This window comes from Anomalospiza imberbis, chromosome 9 (assembly GCF_031753505.1).
Source record: "Anomalospiza imberbis isolate Cuckoo-Finch-1a 21T00152 chromosome 9, ASM3175350v1, whole genome shotgun sequence".
Taxonomy (NCBI): Eukaryota; Metazoa; Chordata; class Aves; order Passeriformes; family Viduidae; genus Anomalospiza; species Anomalospiza imberbis.
Genome location: NC_089689.1, coordinates 13468023 through 13485191, shown reverse-complemented (window position 1 = coordinate 13485191; position 17169 = coordinate 13468023). Strand labels below are relative to the sequence as shown.

The following is a 17169-nucleotide window of genomic DNA, read 5'->3' as shown; positions in this document are numbered from 1 at the left end:
AGCTGGGTACAGTTTCAGATTCAATTTCCAGTCACCTCCACATGTACTCAAGGGAACTCAATCTACAACAGAGCTGGCTTCATGTCTTAAAGCAACCTGAGCTGAGTAAAACAACTTGCCTATAATTTGGTTAATCAACAATTAACCAAGCCTCTTGTGAAGAGTCATCTCCATGTTGCATTTACTTTGTAAACTTTAAACAAAACTCACTTGATGTCAATTCACACCATGTGGTTTATCCACATGGAGAACAACTCTGTGCCTGTTCATGCAAGAGAGCAGCAGCACGAGTCCACATCAGTAGGGTGAATCCACTTTAAAAATAGGTGCAGCACTACCAGGCTTTCAAAGGACAAGCAATATTGTGGATCCTTAGGAGAGATGGAGAAAAACATATTGCCATAGCAATTATTCTTCCCATCACCTCAATTCTGAAAGTCCCTGTGTTGCCAGACCCAGGGAAACAGGGTAGATACCCAGGCAGGGCAGGAAAGGGGAGCAGACCCAGAGTCCCCAGGAGAAAAAATCCCCTGCAGAGGCCGGGAGTGACTGCTGTAGGACAGCATTTGAACTGATGCTCAATTGAGATCTAATTGTTAGTAAATAATTACTACCATACAGTGATAGTTGAAACTACTTTGCATGATAATTCATTACAAGAATGACAAATAGCAATTGTTACAGAATGAGCTTTAATTCATTCTAACAAATTTATGAAATAACAATCCTATCTATGCACTTCATTTACTCGCTGGTGAAATGAGCAGAAATAAAGGAAAACTAATAGATAATTCCCATAAGCAGCTCCAAATGTATAACTAATACAAAACTGCACAAAATAAAAGGCATTATTAGTGTTGACTTTAGTCTGTAACTTTACAATGTGTTGATTTGAATATTGCAACTTTTCATAAAAAGTGGCAAAACAATATGTAAGAATCAATAATGAAAACTTGTTCTAATTTGATGTTTTTTTACTACTACAAGAAAAAACTTTATAGATTTGTTTTGTTTGACAAATTCTGATTTCCTTTAAAAGAAATTCTCACAGAAGATTCTCACTATCAATTAGCAATTTCTCTTCCAATCGTCTGTAAAGGAGCAAGTGTGGCAGTCCTCTAATTACTTTTTGTTGTATTAGCAAAGGCAGACAGTTGAGAACAGGTTGAATTTCTGTAATTAGCACTGGGCTAGGAAAAAACCAGAAAATAATGAAATGTTTTCAGAAGTGAATGCTTGGGTATGTCTGTCCCAACTCTCTTCTCTCTTTCACATTCATTTTTCTTAGGATTTTATGTCGACATGTTCAAACAGCACTTTATTCCCTCTTTTGTTTCTGCATGTACTGCAAATTTCATCTCAGCAGAGAAGGGCCACTCCATTCAGTGCTGTATCCATTGAAGACTTTTCTCCGTGCGTGGCTCTGTGAGCAGTGGAGCTAATGATATCTGGCTTCCAGCAGCTCTGTGTCTCCTGGTTGGGTTCTCTGACGTCTAATAAGGTGTGACTGCCAATTAAAGCCTTTCCTGTGGCTGACACAGTGCTGTCCCATGCGGGCTCGCAGAGGTCTAACAAAGGTGAGTTCATAGTGTGCTTGTGCTTACAGTGAAGGAATGCAGCTATTCTCTCTCCTCTGCCTTTTCTGTTTCTCAAAATTTGTTAGAGTAAAACACTCTCCCTTCTGACAAATTTCAGTGAAAATGGCCACAAAAGCTCAAATGTGATGGAAGATACTCAAATGGATGTACAAATACCTATCAAGTTTCTTTGGAAATACAGTCTAAAACCTGCTTTTTCTACAGGAGATTACACTTACCTCAATCAAAGGACTTATATCTGAAAAGTGGTTTTGCCTTAAGTAGCATTTTCTTTCTTAAAAGTCTTGGTGGGTCTGAAGTACCATCCCTTGAATCTTGTCTCATACAATTTTGGTAGCCTGACACTGCATTCAGCAACCTATTCTTCCCTCATCAATTTTAATCATGAGAGAAGAATTAGGTCTAGCACCTTAACTTCTCTGTGTCATGGACAGGTTTGTAACAGAAGGGTTTTGTTCCTCTACCCCTAAAGCCACAGCCTGTGTCAGAAACCTCACAGTGTCCAGCTGGTGCCCAAGTGTGCCTGTTCTTGGGCTTATCAGCCCTTGGAGCATTCTACCTGGCACAGAGCACAGCCTGCAGCCTGTGTTCCCCCCATGTGCTGGGGCAAGGACAGACAGGGGGCAGAGGAAGGGTGGGCTCTTTGGGAGTGCAGGCAGGAGAAGCACAGCTTTGCTCTGCCACACTGATGGCACCCTGTGGCTGTTTGAGACTTGCAGCAATCCACCCGACTTCATTCTCCTCATGCAGGGCTGAGACAAAGGACTCTTTGTCTGCATTCAAAATCATGGCTATTCACTGCAAGACAAAGTATTTTTTTCCCAGTGGTTATCAGTAGAAACTTAACCTGGAATTTCAAAACACAGGGCCAGCTCCCTCACTTCCCTGCTCTGCACTCCCAGGATTTGAATGTCTTTTAGTTCTGTACTCTGCATTAAATGGCAGGAAGAGTAATTCCAGGCTGAGAATTTTTTGGCCTGATCTAATCCTCACTTAACTAAAGTATCAGAGTCTTCACTGACTTCAAGAGACACTGACATGGACTGAAGAGTAATGAAGTGCATGGAGAACCAGATCTCTACTTTGCAGTTCTGTAGCCATAAAAAATAGAGTTCCTTACAGGGCTTACATTTGCAGAAATACAATAAAAATACTGTCTCATAGATCAAGTCTCATGATTTTGTGATGGAAAAGCCTGTTTATTCACACACAAAGGGCCATCCTGCTGCTATAAAAATCTCTCAGCTAAATGCTTCAGTAAAAAGACTCCTGAATAAAAATAATAAGCAAATTGTCCTGAATCCCTTGAGACTTTTGTTCCAAAGAGGAAACAACAAGAAGGCTTGTTGAAAATATTAAAAATCCACAAGCAGTCTCTCAAAAAACAGTGTGTTTCATGTTGGAGAGAGAGTTTATCTTACAGAGGCAAAACTCATCCCTATTGCTTTCCTGTCATGAGCTGTCCCATTTCCAGAATGGTTTTGCTCTTCCTCAGATCCCTGAGGTCCCACCCACAACTGGTGCTGGCAGGAGAGAAGGGCATGGGGCAGATCCAGCTTCATGGCAGCTCTGCCTGTGCTGGGGGGACACTCCCACCTTCTTCCCTTGCCTGAGAGATGAGGAGGAACACAGGGCAAGGCCCGGAGGCAGCAGGTGCACGTGGGCTGGACGCAACACGGTGAGGACAAGAGCACAGCGCCAACGGGAACAGCATTGCCAGGCCCTGCATCCCAGCCAGGACAAGAGGGAGATGAGGGAGGATGAAGGTGAATCTGAAAAAGGGCTCAGGGCAAAGCCACAGGCTGTCCCACTGAGAAGCAGCATTCCATGGGTGGATTTTAAATCACTGCTTACAGACATCCATGACTGCAACAGAGGACATGTGTGACCTCCATACTTTGTGAGAGAAGACATTTATTTGAAAAGGAATTATTTACATGAAAATGATCAATATTCCAGGTGAATAAAGTATTCCATACCAGAATGTAATGCTGAAAGGTTCTACCATGAAGCAAATATACTTTAGAAAGTACCCCTTTGTTCTACCTCTTTTTTTTAGTTACATCTGCTAGAAATAATGACTACAGAATCTCTTTCAACAAAAGGTCATTTATGTCAATGGACAGAACACAGAGGATCAGATCACCTGCTGTAATTGCAAATTAATGCTCTACTGCTAATGCATTAACTACACAATATTGATCTACAATGGAATCATACAGGCTACTGTGAAGTGATTTTTATTTTAATATTTTTATGCTTTTATTGCTTTTTCCATAATGCATTTTCTCTTTCCACTGGAATTTTCTATAATTGTTTCCCATTTTTATTTCCTGCAGCAAGATGACTTATATAAATGTATGTCTCTTTCAAAACCTTGCAAAAATCTAACAAACCATCAGTGTGACATGGTAAATCACATACATGTTGCAAAACATGCAAAAAAATTTGATATACATCTAATGTTGATAAGCTGGGGCTTTAAAAAAAGCTTACTAAAATTAGAAATAAAATACCTCAACCTCACTGGAAAACTGTAATAATGACATGTATCACAGAAAGGTGCTTTCTAGACATTTCTGGAGCTCCTAGTACACAATGAGTGCAGGATTATCTTATATTAAAATTGTTGGGTTTTTTTTTTTTTAATTTTCATGCCTGTACTGAAAAGGGGTTGGTAGATTCAGGTATGTTAAAAAAACTACTGCTATGGAATCAGCTGAAGAATGACTGAAATGTTTCAGCATCTTTAGTGAGAAATTAAAAAACAAGTGGAGTCCTTTCGCAAGTGTTTCGGAAGTCCATAAAGGGGAAGAATGCTCTGTTGAATTACTGTATTAAATCTTCAGCCTGCAGTACTATTGACTACAGTAACTTATTTGGTTTCCATACCTGCTGCAGAATTCCTTACATCCAAACCTTCTTGTGAACAATACTAAGATGATGTCCTCCATCTTATAAAGGAAGGGTTAGAACATATTTTGATAACTGAAACTCTCTCCCTACACCATTTCCTAATATACCTGCTAATACCACTTGAGGTGGTTATGGCATACAGCAAAATATGGCTTACCACCTGACTCCTGACTTGCATTCCTGTGTATGATGATTTTGCAAATGGAAAATAAATCCTTGTGTTTTGAAAATAAAAGCAATTGGAAAAAATAATGGAGAACTAATTGCTGGTGAAATATCTGAAGAGGAAAACTTGATCTTGCTTTTAATGGAAGAACATTTATTATTTATAAACCTTTCCTCTAACAGATATGCTACATTGCAATTAAATCAACCCACACAAAGCCTCCTTATTATCCCAGGCCATGAATATCCCACTGCCATGGCAGAGAAGACACAGGACTTGTTGGGACACAAGGCAGGGAAGCCCAGTGGCCAAGCAAGTGCTGCTGTGCCAGGCTCTCGAGCTGGGCTCCATGGATAGATCAGTACAGCCTGAGCGACTCTGCAGTATGGGACCGTGTGTAGTGCTGGATGATCCGGCAGTCCCTACCCTTCTCAAGCACTGCGGGGTAACAGAGTACTGAGAGCAGTGACACACCCCAATTTTAAGCCCCCCTGTGCCTCTTTGGTACAGCTCCATCAGTGCCAAAGCCCAGGCTGCGTGCTTCCTGCCTCTGGATCAGTCATAAGGCATCCTCGTGGCTTTGGAAATGTGAAGTCAAATCCCAAAATGTGCAGTGGTGTGTCAGTCTGAGTGTCTCTTCAGAACCACGTTCAAAGTATCCAAAGCAGATACTTTAGATAAGGCTATCACACACATAGAATTCCCCGGGTACAGTCCCAGCTTCTACCTGCTTAACTCAGGGACTTGCTATGCAATGAATCTAAAATACTGAATCATTCAGTAGGTCACTTTATTTGATGTTATCTACAAATTCTGTACTCACTCTGTATGTCAGAACTGAGAAAGCAGAAGTGAATGTCAAAGCTGTAAGCAACAGAGGTTGTGGCTGCTGAAGGAGCAGGTTGGGCATTTGATACCAAGGACATGTGTGAGGGATTGGGATTCAGGGAAAAGAATATTAGCTGGCTATTTGTATGACCTTGTTTAGAAGGAAAACAATGGAAATGATCCTCATAATCCTAATTAGGGTCCAAAGACGACCTGTGAAGATGAGGCTTTTTCTATTACAATGTATCTCATCTGAGAAGCAAATACGTTTCAGTCTGGTCCCAGGAAGTGCATTTCTTTAACGACTTTCTATCGAGATTACTCATTTCCTTCTCCCTTCCATCTGTCCTTCCCATCATGAGGGAAAGACTTATGGCCTGTATTCACAATCTAGCATGAAGCTTACTAAAGGCTTCTTTTAAAATGGATGCAATTGAACTAGTTCAGATCTGTACCTACACAGCCACTTTAGAATCCATTTATCTGGGATTAGTTTAAACTGCTTCCCTACTTTAGTGAAATAGAAATAAACCACTCAAACTGAGGATATTTTTGATCCAGAGGAGTTTAAAATCAGTTCTAGAGATGACTTAAGTTAAACTGGTGAAACCTGAGAACAAAATAAGTTTTTTCAGCATCTCAGGGAAAAATTTGTTGAAAAGAGGAATTATTCTGTAAAGGGTAAAAGATCTGTATAGATGCAAGTCATTTGTGGAAGCCAGTTTCAGAGAATTTGATTACAACTAAAAGAAAACAATAATTAATGTCGTGTAAATCAAATAGTCTTTCTCTCAAGCACTGACTGGCATGTCTGCATGAAATTATATTTCAGAATTTCCCACTACCATTGGGACAAACCAACAGGAAAAAAAAAGAGATAGAAGAAAAAACAGCTACATAACCTATATAAAATAGAAGTGCAAAAGGCACATTATACTCCTTGATTTTTAGTCATCCAGAAACAGATATGGCAGACATAAAACAGAAAATCATTTCATTCTGTGTAGTTCAGATCATGTAACATTGCTGCAGACAAAGTCATTGAAAATGCAGCTCTATTAGCAATAACAAATGAAATGCATCTAGAGCACTAAAAACAATCCTTGCCAATCCTAATTTTTTTTGTAGACAAATGCTGCCCTGCAATTTGCACTTTTACTTAATATTTATATGGAAGAAGCTCTCAGACAATTGTGTAAGAAAGACTAATCTCTTATCTGCCCATGAAAAAGAAAGTTTGGCTCTTCAATACAACTGAAAAAAAAAGGAAATGGTATTAATAAATCCAAGGAACATAGAAAGTCTATAAAAAAGGAACAGCCTTCTGCTTCAGCTCCCAGAGATGCTTACTTTGATGTGCATTTAAAAAAAACCCAACCAAACCAAAATACTGAGCAGGCTTTTTTTTTTTTTTTTTTTTTTTTGTGAAACAGCAAACAAATGACTAATCGCAGCAGTCACTGTAGCTGTGTAAAAAGGATGGTCACACTGAATCTAATTTCAATGTCAAAGCGAATTGTGGGAATGAAACCACTCTAGTCATCCCATGGAGTGACACAAAGCTGATATTCACAGGATCCACAGCTGCTGTTGTCTATGGTGGGACCCACAGATAAAGGGGATGAACATCTACCAGAATGTAACAATATAACATAAAGACCACCCGCTCCTCAGCCAGTCTAACATATATGCTGCACTGGTGCCCAGACATGCCTGGCAGAGAGGTAAGGGGTTGATTTTTGGCCAATTTCCTGGTGCCTGCAACGCGAGGCCACCAAGGCTTCCTCCATGACAGGGACTTAGCAGCCATGCCAGTGCAGTCAGCAGCTCAAACCAACCCCCAGGCAATGCAAACAGCTTGACTGCTGAATGCAGCCGACACCTCACTCCAGTGCAATGCCAGCACCTCATGCAGTGGGTGCAGTGCTACACCTCCTGTTTCAGTGAACATCCCTAAGGGACACAGATGCCTCATAAACAAAAGTTACTTGAAACTGGCTCCCTGCAAGACCAACATACTACTCTTTGGAAGCACTCTCACCTTGAGAAGGCTCTTTGCAGAAAAGAAAAACAGAGAGTACAGGAAGAACAAATAGGTTGAGCTAAACTCTGTGTCAACCCTGTTTGTATGACAAGGGAGAAAAAGATGTTTAAATTTTAAATCATTTAAGCTAGAGATAATAAGTACTAACAAACTCATAGCTAGCCTTTTCCCAGACTGGTATTGGAACACCCAAAGTTTTCTTCTGGCAACTCCTCCTCCACTTCCATGTGAAATGAATGTCTCTTAGCAAGCAGCATGAAGTGAAAAGCATGAAAATTCTTTCCAATGGTAGAAACTCCGCACTATCCCAATGTTCGAAAGGCAGATACATTATGATCCGAATCACAGGTACTTGAACGTTAACATTTTAAAAAAGAAGCAGTACCTGTAAGACAGAAGCCCCACTGTGCAGAAACTGCAGCCCAGTCTCAGCAGAATCGATGCCTCCAGTTGCCAAGATGGGAAATCCTGGGAGAGCACGGGCGATGGCGGACACTGCGCGGAGGGCGATGGGCCGGATAGCATTTCCTGCAGAAAACCAGGACAGTGGGTTAGCAACATCCCACTGACCCTGATGGAACTTGCAAATCCCTCATGGTGCAGCAACATCAGGAACTAACATCTAATTCTGATTTGAACAGGTTATATTCATTTATAAACTGACACCAAATGGGTTGCAAGTGGTATCAACACGTGTACAGCAATTTATGCATGCAGCTGGAATACAGAAAGTGGCGGAAACATTTGGATAAACAATGCAAAGCTAGCTTGAACATTTTAGCTGATGCTCAAAACAAAGACTAACAATGTCTGAGACAGAAAGCAATACTTTACCATACAGTACATTGTAGATAAAGAGATCAATGTTTCTACATTAAAAATCAGGTTGATTTTTAGAACCTAATTGTTGTACAACTAAGAGCAAACATCTCATTTATTTATGTTCAACTAAAAATTGTTTAAAAGTGCCATTTCACTGCACTTGACATTTAGTATTTTATTTGTTTCCCCTTCTGGATGTTTGTAGATTCAGATAATTCTTTAAGTAAGCCTCCTCTAACTATTAATATGATTGTCAAATTTTCAAAAGAATAAGGTACATTCATTTATGGTAATATCTCCAAAACTGGAGCTCGTATTTCAAATGGTACATAGAGGTTGAGTCAGACAACCCCTGCTATATTTAGAGGATTATGATTAAAGTCTTAATACACTGTGTCTGCAATGAATCTGTTTTGACTACATTCTACTGATGGCATGCAAGTATTAAAATACGCCTACAGATGCTGCTCATTAAATGATGGACAACATAGATAGATGACACTTGAAGTTATTTTTAAGGCTAGTTGGGATTTCTCTAGATAACCCCCACATTATTAAAATTTCTACTTAATTTAGAGAAGCTTTAGGATAATTTGATGCCACCACTGGGCAACAATAGTGTAAGAGAGGACACAACACGCCCAGAGGACCTGTATGGCTGTGGCTGTCAGGCAGTTTTTTTCCCGCTCAGTACTGCATGAGGTAGCAGCAAATAAACTTTATGCACATGAAAGGGACTAACCCAAGATGCACTACTGATATGTTTTCAGGAAAACTAGAGCCTGATAGATAAAAATGTGAAATCTCACCAAAACTGCTTTAAAGAATCTAAGATCCCAACAGAACAGTTCACAGAAAGAATCTGGAGTTGAGCAGAACCTTTCCCTAGGACACTAGGGACTATTTCCCATTGTTTGTAATGTGGTTGAAAGAAACAGGACAATTATTTAAAAGAGGATGACTGCTAAGTGTCCAAAGAGCAAATATGACATAATTCATGGTCCAGTCTTAGAGATATGCTTGAGGAAAAAAAAAGGGATACCATGCTGTTTGCTCTGACAGATTTACAAATAAAGTCTTTTGGAAGGTGTACAGGCCAAAACATACACTACACAGCCAAAACCACTGAAAGTAATCTCATCAAAAACAGTAGTTCAGGAAATTCTTCAAATATTCAGTTTTTTAAATTAAAGCTAGAAGTAAGCGTCAGACTTGCTACATTGCTTTCAGGCTAACACAGCTCCAGAATCTCAGTGTGATGAGGTAGCTGTTTTTTAGAAAGGAGAATGAATACACACACTGGTAACTCTGAAATCCTGTGACTACAGGGAAATTTCTTCCCAATCTGCTTTGAGGCATGAAGATTTATATACTCGTAACCCCAATATAACTCTTAAGAGTTTGCTTTCAATGGGTTTTAAAGGCTTGTAGACCCTTGGCCTTAAAGATATCTTGTAGCAAAGAGTTCTACAAGAAAATATTTCCAGAATATAATTAGCCCCCTTCTCACTTAAATGACTGTCTCTGTACAGTGGTCAGTTCAGGAAAAGGACCAAATGGCAGCTTATTTAAGGTTTCAGCACAATAGGTAATCAGAAAGGCTTTCATTCAGCCCAAAGAAATCAAGGCTATGATTCAATGAAGTCTAGCAGAATTAGCAACGAGACTTAGAATTTATTATGGAACATAGGTACTTAGTACTAGCTGAATTTGATATTCATAATATGAGTTATTACTTACATTTGGTGATTAGTAAATTAGTGATAAATTGTTATGATTGCAGAAGTATTCCATTCATTTATAATTCACCCAAATGAATTTAAAAACATTTCAGAAGTGCTTCTGATGAGAGTAAATAAATGGATGTAATGACAATCAGAGGGTTCACTAAGGTCTCACCATTTATCCCAGCATTTTTTTTATTAGTCTACTCATATGGAACAAGCACAACATAAGCTGAAGCCGTTCTCCCCCTTACATTTCTTCATCAACAGTTCAGAAGTGTCCCCCTCTGTAACAAAAGCTGCTGGGCTGGAATACAATGTGATTTGCTTGTGATAGAGATCCGACTGCCTAATGAAATGGTGAAATAAACTACCAGATTAAAGAAAAAAGAACAAACGCGAACAATAGAAAAAATAGTAATGCCAAGCTATTAAAAAAGAAGGCAAATTAAAAAAAAAAAAAAAAAGGAAATTAACTCAATTTGACTAATAATCTCTATTTTCCTGCATTTTTATACAAGTACATAGGAAGGTAATAAATTTCATTATAGAGATTTGTGGAGAAGGAGTTTTTAAAAGGTTAAAAGAAAGGAGATTTAATGCCAAATTTTAAAAGATCTGTAAGTAGTAGTGGGAATTTGCAGAACGTTTTCTGATAAATCCAATGGTATTTAAGAAGCTGAGATCCAAATCCAGCATGCATTTGAAAGACAGCTCACATACTAAAAGATAAGCATCTACCACATACTTTGACACGTTGGGATCTGTAATTCCACTAGTTAAGCACCCGTAGCTGAGGAAACTGCTGATATGGTACTCTCCTGATAGAAGGGCTACAGCTGCTACCAGATGCTAGATGTGGCTATCATTTACCTTGCTGTAAAATAATGAGATTTAATAAACAAAGTCCATTTATCAAGACCTCAGGCAGGCGAGTGAGATATAAAAAGGAAAGACAGAAAAACACCTCGTGGAGATGACATGCTACTCTGTGTTGAAAGCTACTCTTTCAAGTCTCATTAATTATGAAACAAATATTTGCTATTATGGAAAGACATAAACAATGAAATAATTTTAAGATGTGAAAGTCCCTGACCTTTTTCTTGCCTTAAAACAAAGAGCTTTGGCATTTTATTTTATTTTATTCTATTTAAGACTTTTCAGACTATCAGTCAAGGAAATCAATAGTGAAAAGACAACATGAAGGAGAAGCAGAACATACATCAAGCAAACATCTCTCCCTCATCAGCACAGGTAGGCAGAGCTGCTCTTGTCCACTGAGGATAGCAGGTTGATGACAAACTGATGAAAGATAATATACCTGCTTATTTGTTTGTTTTTCCTTAGGAAGTCAACCACCCTTTACCAATGCCAGAAGACACATGTTTTATTATGACTTCTTAAGTACTGGGAGTCCTGAGAGGACTTAATCCTGTCAAACACCAAAAATGTTCACTAGATTGAGGCTTGAGAGCCAAACTTTCTTCAAGAAGCCTGGTGTTAAGTTTCAAGCAACTAGTAGCTTTGGGAATTCCTAGCAGAAACAATTCAGATCTGCTGAACCCAGTGATCCACCAATGGGAGAAAAAAATTCTCAGACGTCTTGAATACTGGGCTACATTCTCACTTGCAATACATTGGACCAATTTGATAGTTTATAGTTTTCAATGCATATATGAGGAAGCTCTAATGAGGCCTTTAAATAAAGATGATCCCAGTCCATTAAAAAACAGCCAACAGAGTCAATTCAGACTGGTACTACTGAGACTGAATCTTGAAACAGTCTCAGTGGTTTTTATCTCTATGAACAAGAGAAACAGATTTTAAAGGAAAGCAAACTCTCATACCTTTGGATAGTAGATCAACCCAAACCAAATTTTTTATCTATGTATACTAGATAGAATAAAAATGAATTTGGGTCAATTCTCTCCACTCTGCGCATTTTCAAGTAAAATTATTTTTTAATTTGCTTTATATTACAGATTTGAGATTTAAACCACTGAGCCTGAATATTACAAAGAATAAGCAGCTGATATATAATTTTTTTACTAATAAGTCATGCTAAAGTCTGTGCTTTTAAAAAATGTAAGCCCCCAAATCTAAGCAAAATCACCTTTCCTCCCTCTGTAGATACCTTCTTGGAAGAAAACTGACACGGTTATGTCCCAGACTGTTAAAATAAATCATGCTAATTACAAAAGAACCCAGTGACAGCAAATATTAAACTTGGGTGAATAGCCTCATACAAGGAAAATGGTCTGGAAAAGTTCAGGCATTGTAGATACCAATCCAACACTTGGGAAAGTAAGTAGGTAAGAAAGTTTGGAGATCAGGAAAAAAGCCCAGAAAACATAATTCTTTGTCAAGATATTTTCTGCATAGTGTATATGCTGTCTAATACTGGCAATCAAAGTACTTTACACAATCTGCATTTGCAAACAGTCCAGGCAAACTTGCAGGTTACACACAATCCATTTGCATCACATTCCTTCCGACTGCAATTACTCTGCTGGCTCTTTCTTTCTGCCACCTGTAGGTGGCCACCATAAGCTACACTTATCAAATAACTCATTAGCAGGGTTTTCAATACTGTCATATCCAGATAATTAGCAATTTATTTAAATAACCAATTTCTGTGGAAATAATTGCCATGGAATGCCCTGAACCTACTTTTTATAAACTATAATAAAAGTGTTAAGATAATCCCTGACATTTGCAAATGCCATTAGTTCACCTTTCCTTTTGATAGTGCTATGGCATTATGTTTAAACAATTACCTGATAACGCGGCAGTTTAATGAAACAGTGTAGCAGACACATCCTTCAAAATGACCAGAGAATGCATTTATATGCAGAAGAAAACCCAGTGAACAGACGTGTTTAGAGAGAAAGACTATCCACAGTTGTTATGAGATCTGCAAATGGGACACACAATATTTACTGCAGTAAGAAATACAGGAAGTTCCCAGAAAGCAAGAGCAGGATGGACCTTGCCACAGCTTAAATGCTGCACAGCCCAGCACTTCTGAAGATCCAGTGATGACTCTTACTGCTCCCTATCTACTTCCCTGCCTGGTCAGTCCTTCAGTCCATCATTACTCATTAATAGCCATTTGCCAAAATCACTAACAATAATGTACTATTATTCAGGCTCTGGCTATTTCCAACCAAAAATCTTAGTTGTTCATGTACCAATGGAGAATTCAAGGGAATAGCCCTTTCATGGAATATCTCTACATCAGTCAGCCTACACCATCAAACCAACGGCTACTCAATGTTTCATGTTGTTCAAAAGTTGTGATGGGCAATGCACCAGCTCTACCAAATCAATGGCAAAGGTTCTGCTGACTACAGAGAAGTCAGAACTTGTCACAAGACTTTACTAAAATTAATGATTCTGCAGATTTGAAAGAACTTCTATCTAACTCTGCTATAGCAGGCTCTTGATGTCATATCAACTGACAGGATTTTTGTCACCATATCATGACTATCGGGACACACTGATAGTGTGTCAATAGTTCTTCTGATAACTACTGACCCTTCCTCTTAATTTCAAAGCTTACATCAGATGTGATTCTGTTTCTGATACATACAGAGTTGAACCCAACCTCTAAATGGAAAAAAAGAGGCAAAAAATTTGCTTATTTCCTTTTAAAAAAAAATTTGTACTCAACTTAAAAAAAAAAAACTTGGACTTCCATAATCACAGAGAAAAATCGGTGTCCTTTTTAGGATATAATTTTACAATTTCTGAATTAATACAAATGACTATTTATGCTCTTTCAGCTAAAAATTCATAAAATCACCAGAGCTCTCATTCGGTAAGTGTTTAATACTCATCAGAGAATTCTCTCAATTAAAAAAGGCTAGAATCAGAGAAAGAGAGAGGGAAAAAATAATTTTTTCTTATCTGTAAATATTATTTATCCATGGAGACCTGGAGTTATTTTCACTCACACTTCAGTAAGAAAAACCAGGAGGACAGATACAAATTGTTTTGTGAATGCTGCAAGAAGTGGTTAAACATTTCCTAACAAAGCTTTCTCTCACTGAAAGCTACAGATTCACAAAAAGTCAATACTTCTAGTCATCAGCATGAAACCTAGCAAAGCATTTTCTGTTGCAATTCATCACACGTTCATTATTTAATTTCTCTCATGGTTTTTACTTTGGTTTGACTTGGAGCTGGAAATTGTCTGACAGAATGCTTTCCATGTTCTTTGGTTGGCTCAGGAAGCCCTTTCTTTGCCTTGACTGCCTTGCTCTTGCTGCCCACCACGACCTGGAGCTCGAGTCAGTTGCTGCAGTGTGGTGGGGCTGGTGCTGCTGCAGGAGGTTTGGCACTTTTGCACTGCAACCCTCCCCTGGCCAGGACAAACCCTGCCTGCTACCCAGAGAGTGCCAGTGCTAATCAATAAAACAAATAATGATACAACAGTAATGAAAAGGTAATAAAATAGTGCTAATAGCCAGGGTAAGCTTTGGACATAATACAAGGAAAAGGACACGTGAACAGGACCAGCATAAGAGCCAATGAACAGCCCATTTAGAAAATATTGCCCAGTTACCAGACAAGATCACTGCAGCCATCTCAAAGGGACAAATGAGTTCCTGCTGAATTCTTCCCCTCAAAAGATGTGAGTAGTTCACTTTATCATGGGGTAGGGCTTGCTGCCCTTTTATTCCAATACAGAGACTGACATTTAACCTGAAGTGTGGTAGAAATGGTTCTGGCTGTTTACAGATTTGTTCAAAGGCAGGCTTGCCTCCGTCAGCCTCGGCAGTGCTACCTTTGTTTGAGCTAGTTTTAACCTCCATAACAACCACCACAGCAAACAAGACCATGGAACCAGGTCGTGTGTGTATGCCCACATGTCTGTGCCAGTGCCTTAGCACATACATAATTCTAACTGCAAAAAGGCAATTTAGTACAAGTAAGGACACACTGGAAGAGACATGATTGCCTGCCGAGCAGGGAATTGAGGTTCCTACACTGTATTTAAAAAGCCAAAATTACTGAAAAATGCAGTACAACAACTTTTCAGGCCATTTACAAAACCTGACTGATACCTTGTGCTGTTTAATAATCACTTGCCTAAGAAGTCCATCACAGAAAGGGATGCAGAACTTCAGAAACTACAGCAAACAAAAGAAACCAGGCCTGGATATCTAGAAAGCTCAGATAAAGTATTTCTTTCTTGCTTTACATAACTCAAGTTAATAATTGTCCTATTTTGAGGTTTATCTATTTTATTGTCTATCCCTCTATTTTATCTATCTCATCCAGTTGCTGTTATCTAGTAATAAACAATTTTATGTACCAATATAATTAGATCTATTTATAGATACATAGATACAATAAAAATATGTCACAAACACAAAATACTCAGTGAGTAGAAAACTCTGTATTTGCCTGTGCATTAGTGTCTACATACACATCTACCATATTGTTATTACATATCCATATAATCTGTGTGAGTATATATATACATGCACACTCAGTAGATGTATTTCCATATTCACATATACATAAAACAGTAGATGACACGTCCCCTGATAAAACCTGTTATTTCAACACTTCAAGTGAGAAGTGTTAAAATAAATGGCTCATCACATACAATGTGTTAAAATAAATGTTTATTTCAACACTATGTGTATCATAGCCATTTATTTCAACACTTCCCATTTCTCAAGACTCACACAACCAAGAGTAGGAGAACTGATAGCTATACCTAAGGTAGCTGAAGCACACAGCCCTACTCTGCTTGCCATAGGATGAGTAGGAAGTTACTTGACACTTTTTTTCCTCACAGCAATAAATGGAAACTACCTACCTTGACTGTTCATGGGGATCTGCATGTGCCTGTAAGCTGGTGGGCTGTGTCATCATTTGGAAAGAAGGGCTGTTGTACTGGGCCATACCAGAGTTTTCTGAGAAATCTGGGAAGCAGCCTACTGCTACCAGGGTAGAGTTGGGAAAAAAAGAAGAACATGGGGGCTTTTGAGAATTTCACTTTGCTGTTTCTAACTCTCACACAAAAGCAGACAAAGATTTATGTGATCAAGAGCAAAACCTACAGCTGTTCATACTGAGGGCTGGATGGGATGTGATTGTTGCAGGGCCAGCTATAATCTGGTGATCAAATTATGAGTTGCAGAACATCTGGATTCTCATTCTATTTGCAGAAAACAGTTTATTGGGAGGATCCTTCAGCTCAAAACTTGCCTTATTAATTTTAATACAGAACCTGATGGGTCTCTGGAGCAGCAATCTTCCATCTTTAGGTGGTTTCCATAGTACAAATATAGTCACTGGGGGCTCTGTGCGTTTAGGTTAGTGTCAGCAGCTGAACTTGCTCCTACAAGCTGAGCTCAGACATTACATTGTAGCCCAGTGCTGGCTAGCATCAGTTTCTTTCTCCACTTTCTTTTGGGAGGAAAGCAAAAGAAGCTCCCATTTTCTGGTATTTCGTGATGGAGCCAGAGGGCACTATGCTTTTATAGAACTGTCTCTAAGGGACAGAGGTAGTATGAGGATGAAGAAATTTAAATAATGCACAAAATCTCCACAAACCTTGAGTTCTCTCTGAGCAATATTTACTACTAACTTGCCTGCAATGTTTTCTTACAGCTTTCCCCCTTTGAAAAACTTTAAAAGCATGATTAAAGATTTTTTAGGCCCTAGCAAGACAGTGTGGTTTTAAGAAGATAAACACTTGGAGGGGCATTCTCTTTTCTTTTTCTTGTACTTTTTCTTCTCTAAAATTGCAGAGCTGTTGGCCTGAATAGACAGAGCACAAACCCACAAAACAAATTAATGAAAGGTCAGTGAAGACTTTGCAACCAGCATGCCCTATCAGAAGACTGTTTTGGAGCCAGAAAATGAAAAATTGAGACCACAGCTTCATCAGCTCACAAATAAATTCACTGCCTTGAGCCAAGACACTTCACAGTGTTAGTTGCCTATATTCAAACATGTCTCTTCCTGTAAAATTATTTTCCCCCCACAATGTCACTTTTGTCAAATAAACACTACAACCATTTTGTAGTAGAACAGTCTACAATGCAATTG

General features: G+C 38.8%; 1 protein-coding gene across 3 annotated transcripts in view; it reads right to left on the bottom strand.

The window, feature by feature from the left end:
• DPYD (dihydropyrimidine dehydrogenase) overlaps positions 1 to 17169 on the bottom strand; it is a 340814-nt gene that overhangs the window by 56865 nt on the left and 266780 nt on the right. For all 3 annotated transcript variants that reach the window (XM_068199754.1, XM_068199755.1, XM_068199756.1), the window contains exon 19: positions 7938 to 8080. In XM_068199754.1, coding sequence (XP_068055855.1) covers positions 7938 to 8080 — 143 coding nt within the window. The remainder of the gene's footprint in view (positions 1 to 7937; positions 8081 to 17169) is intronic.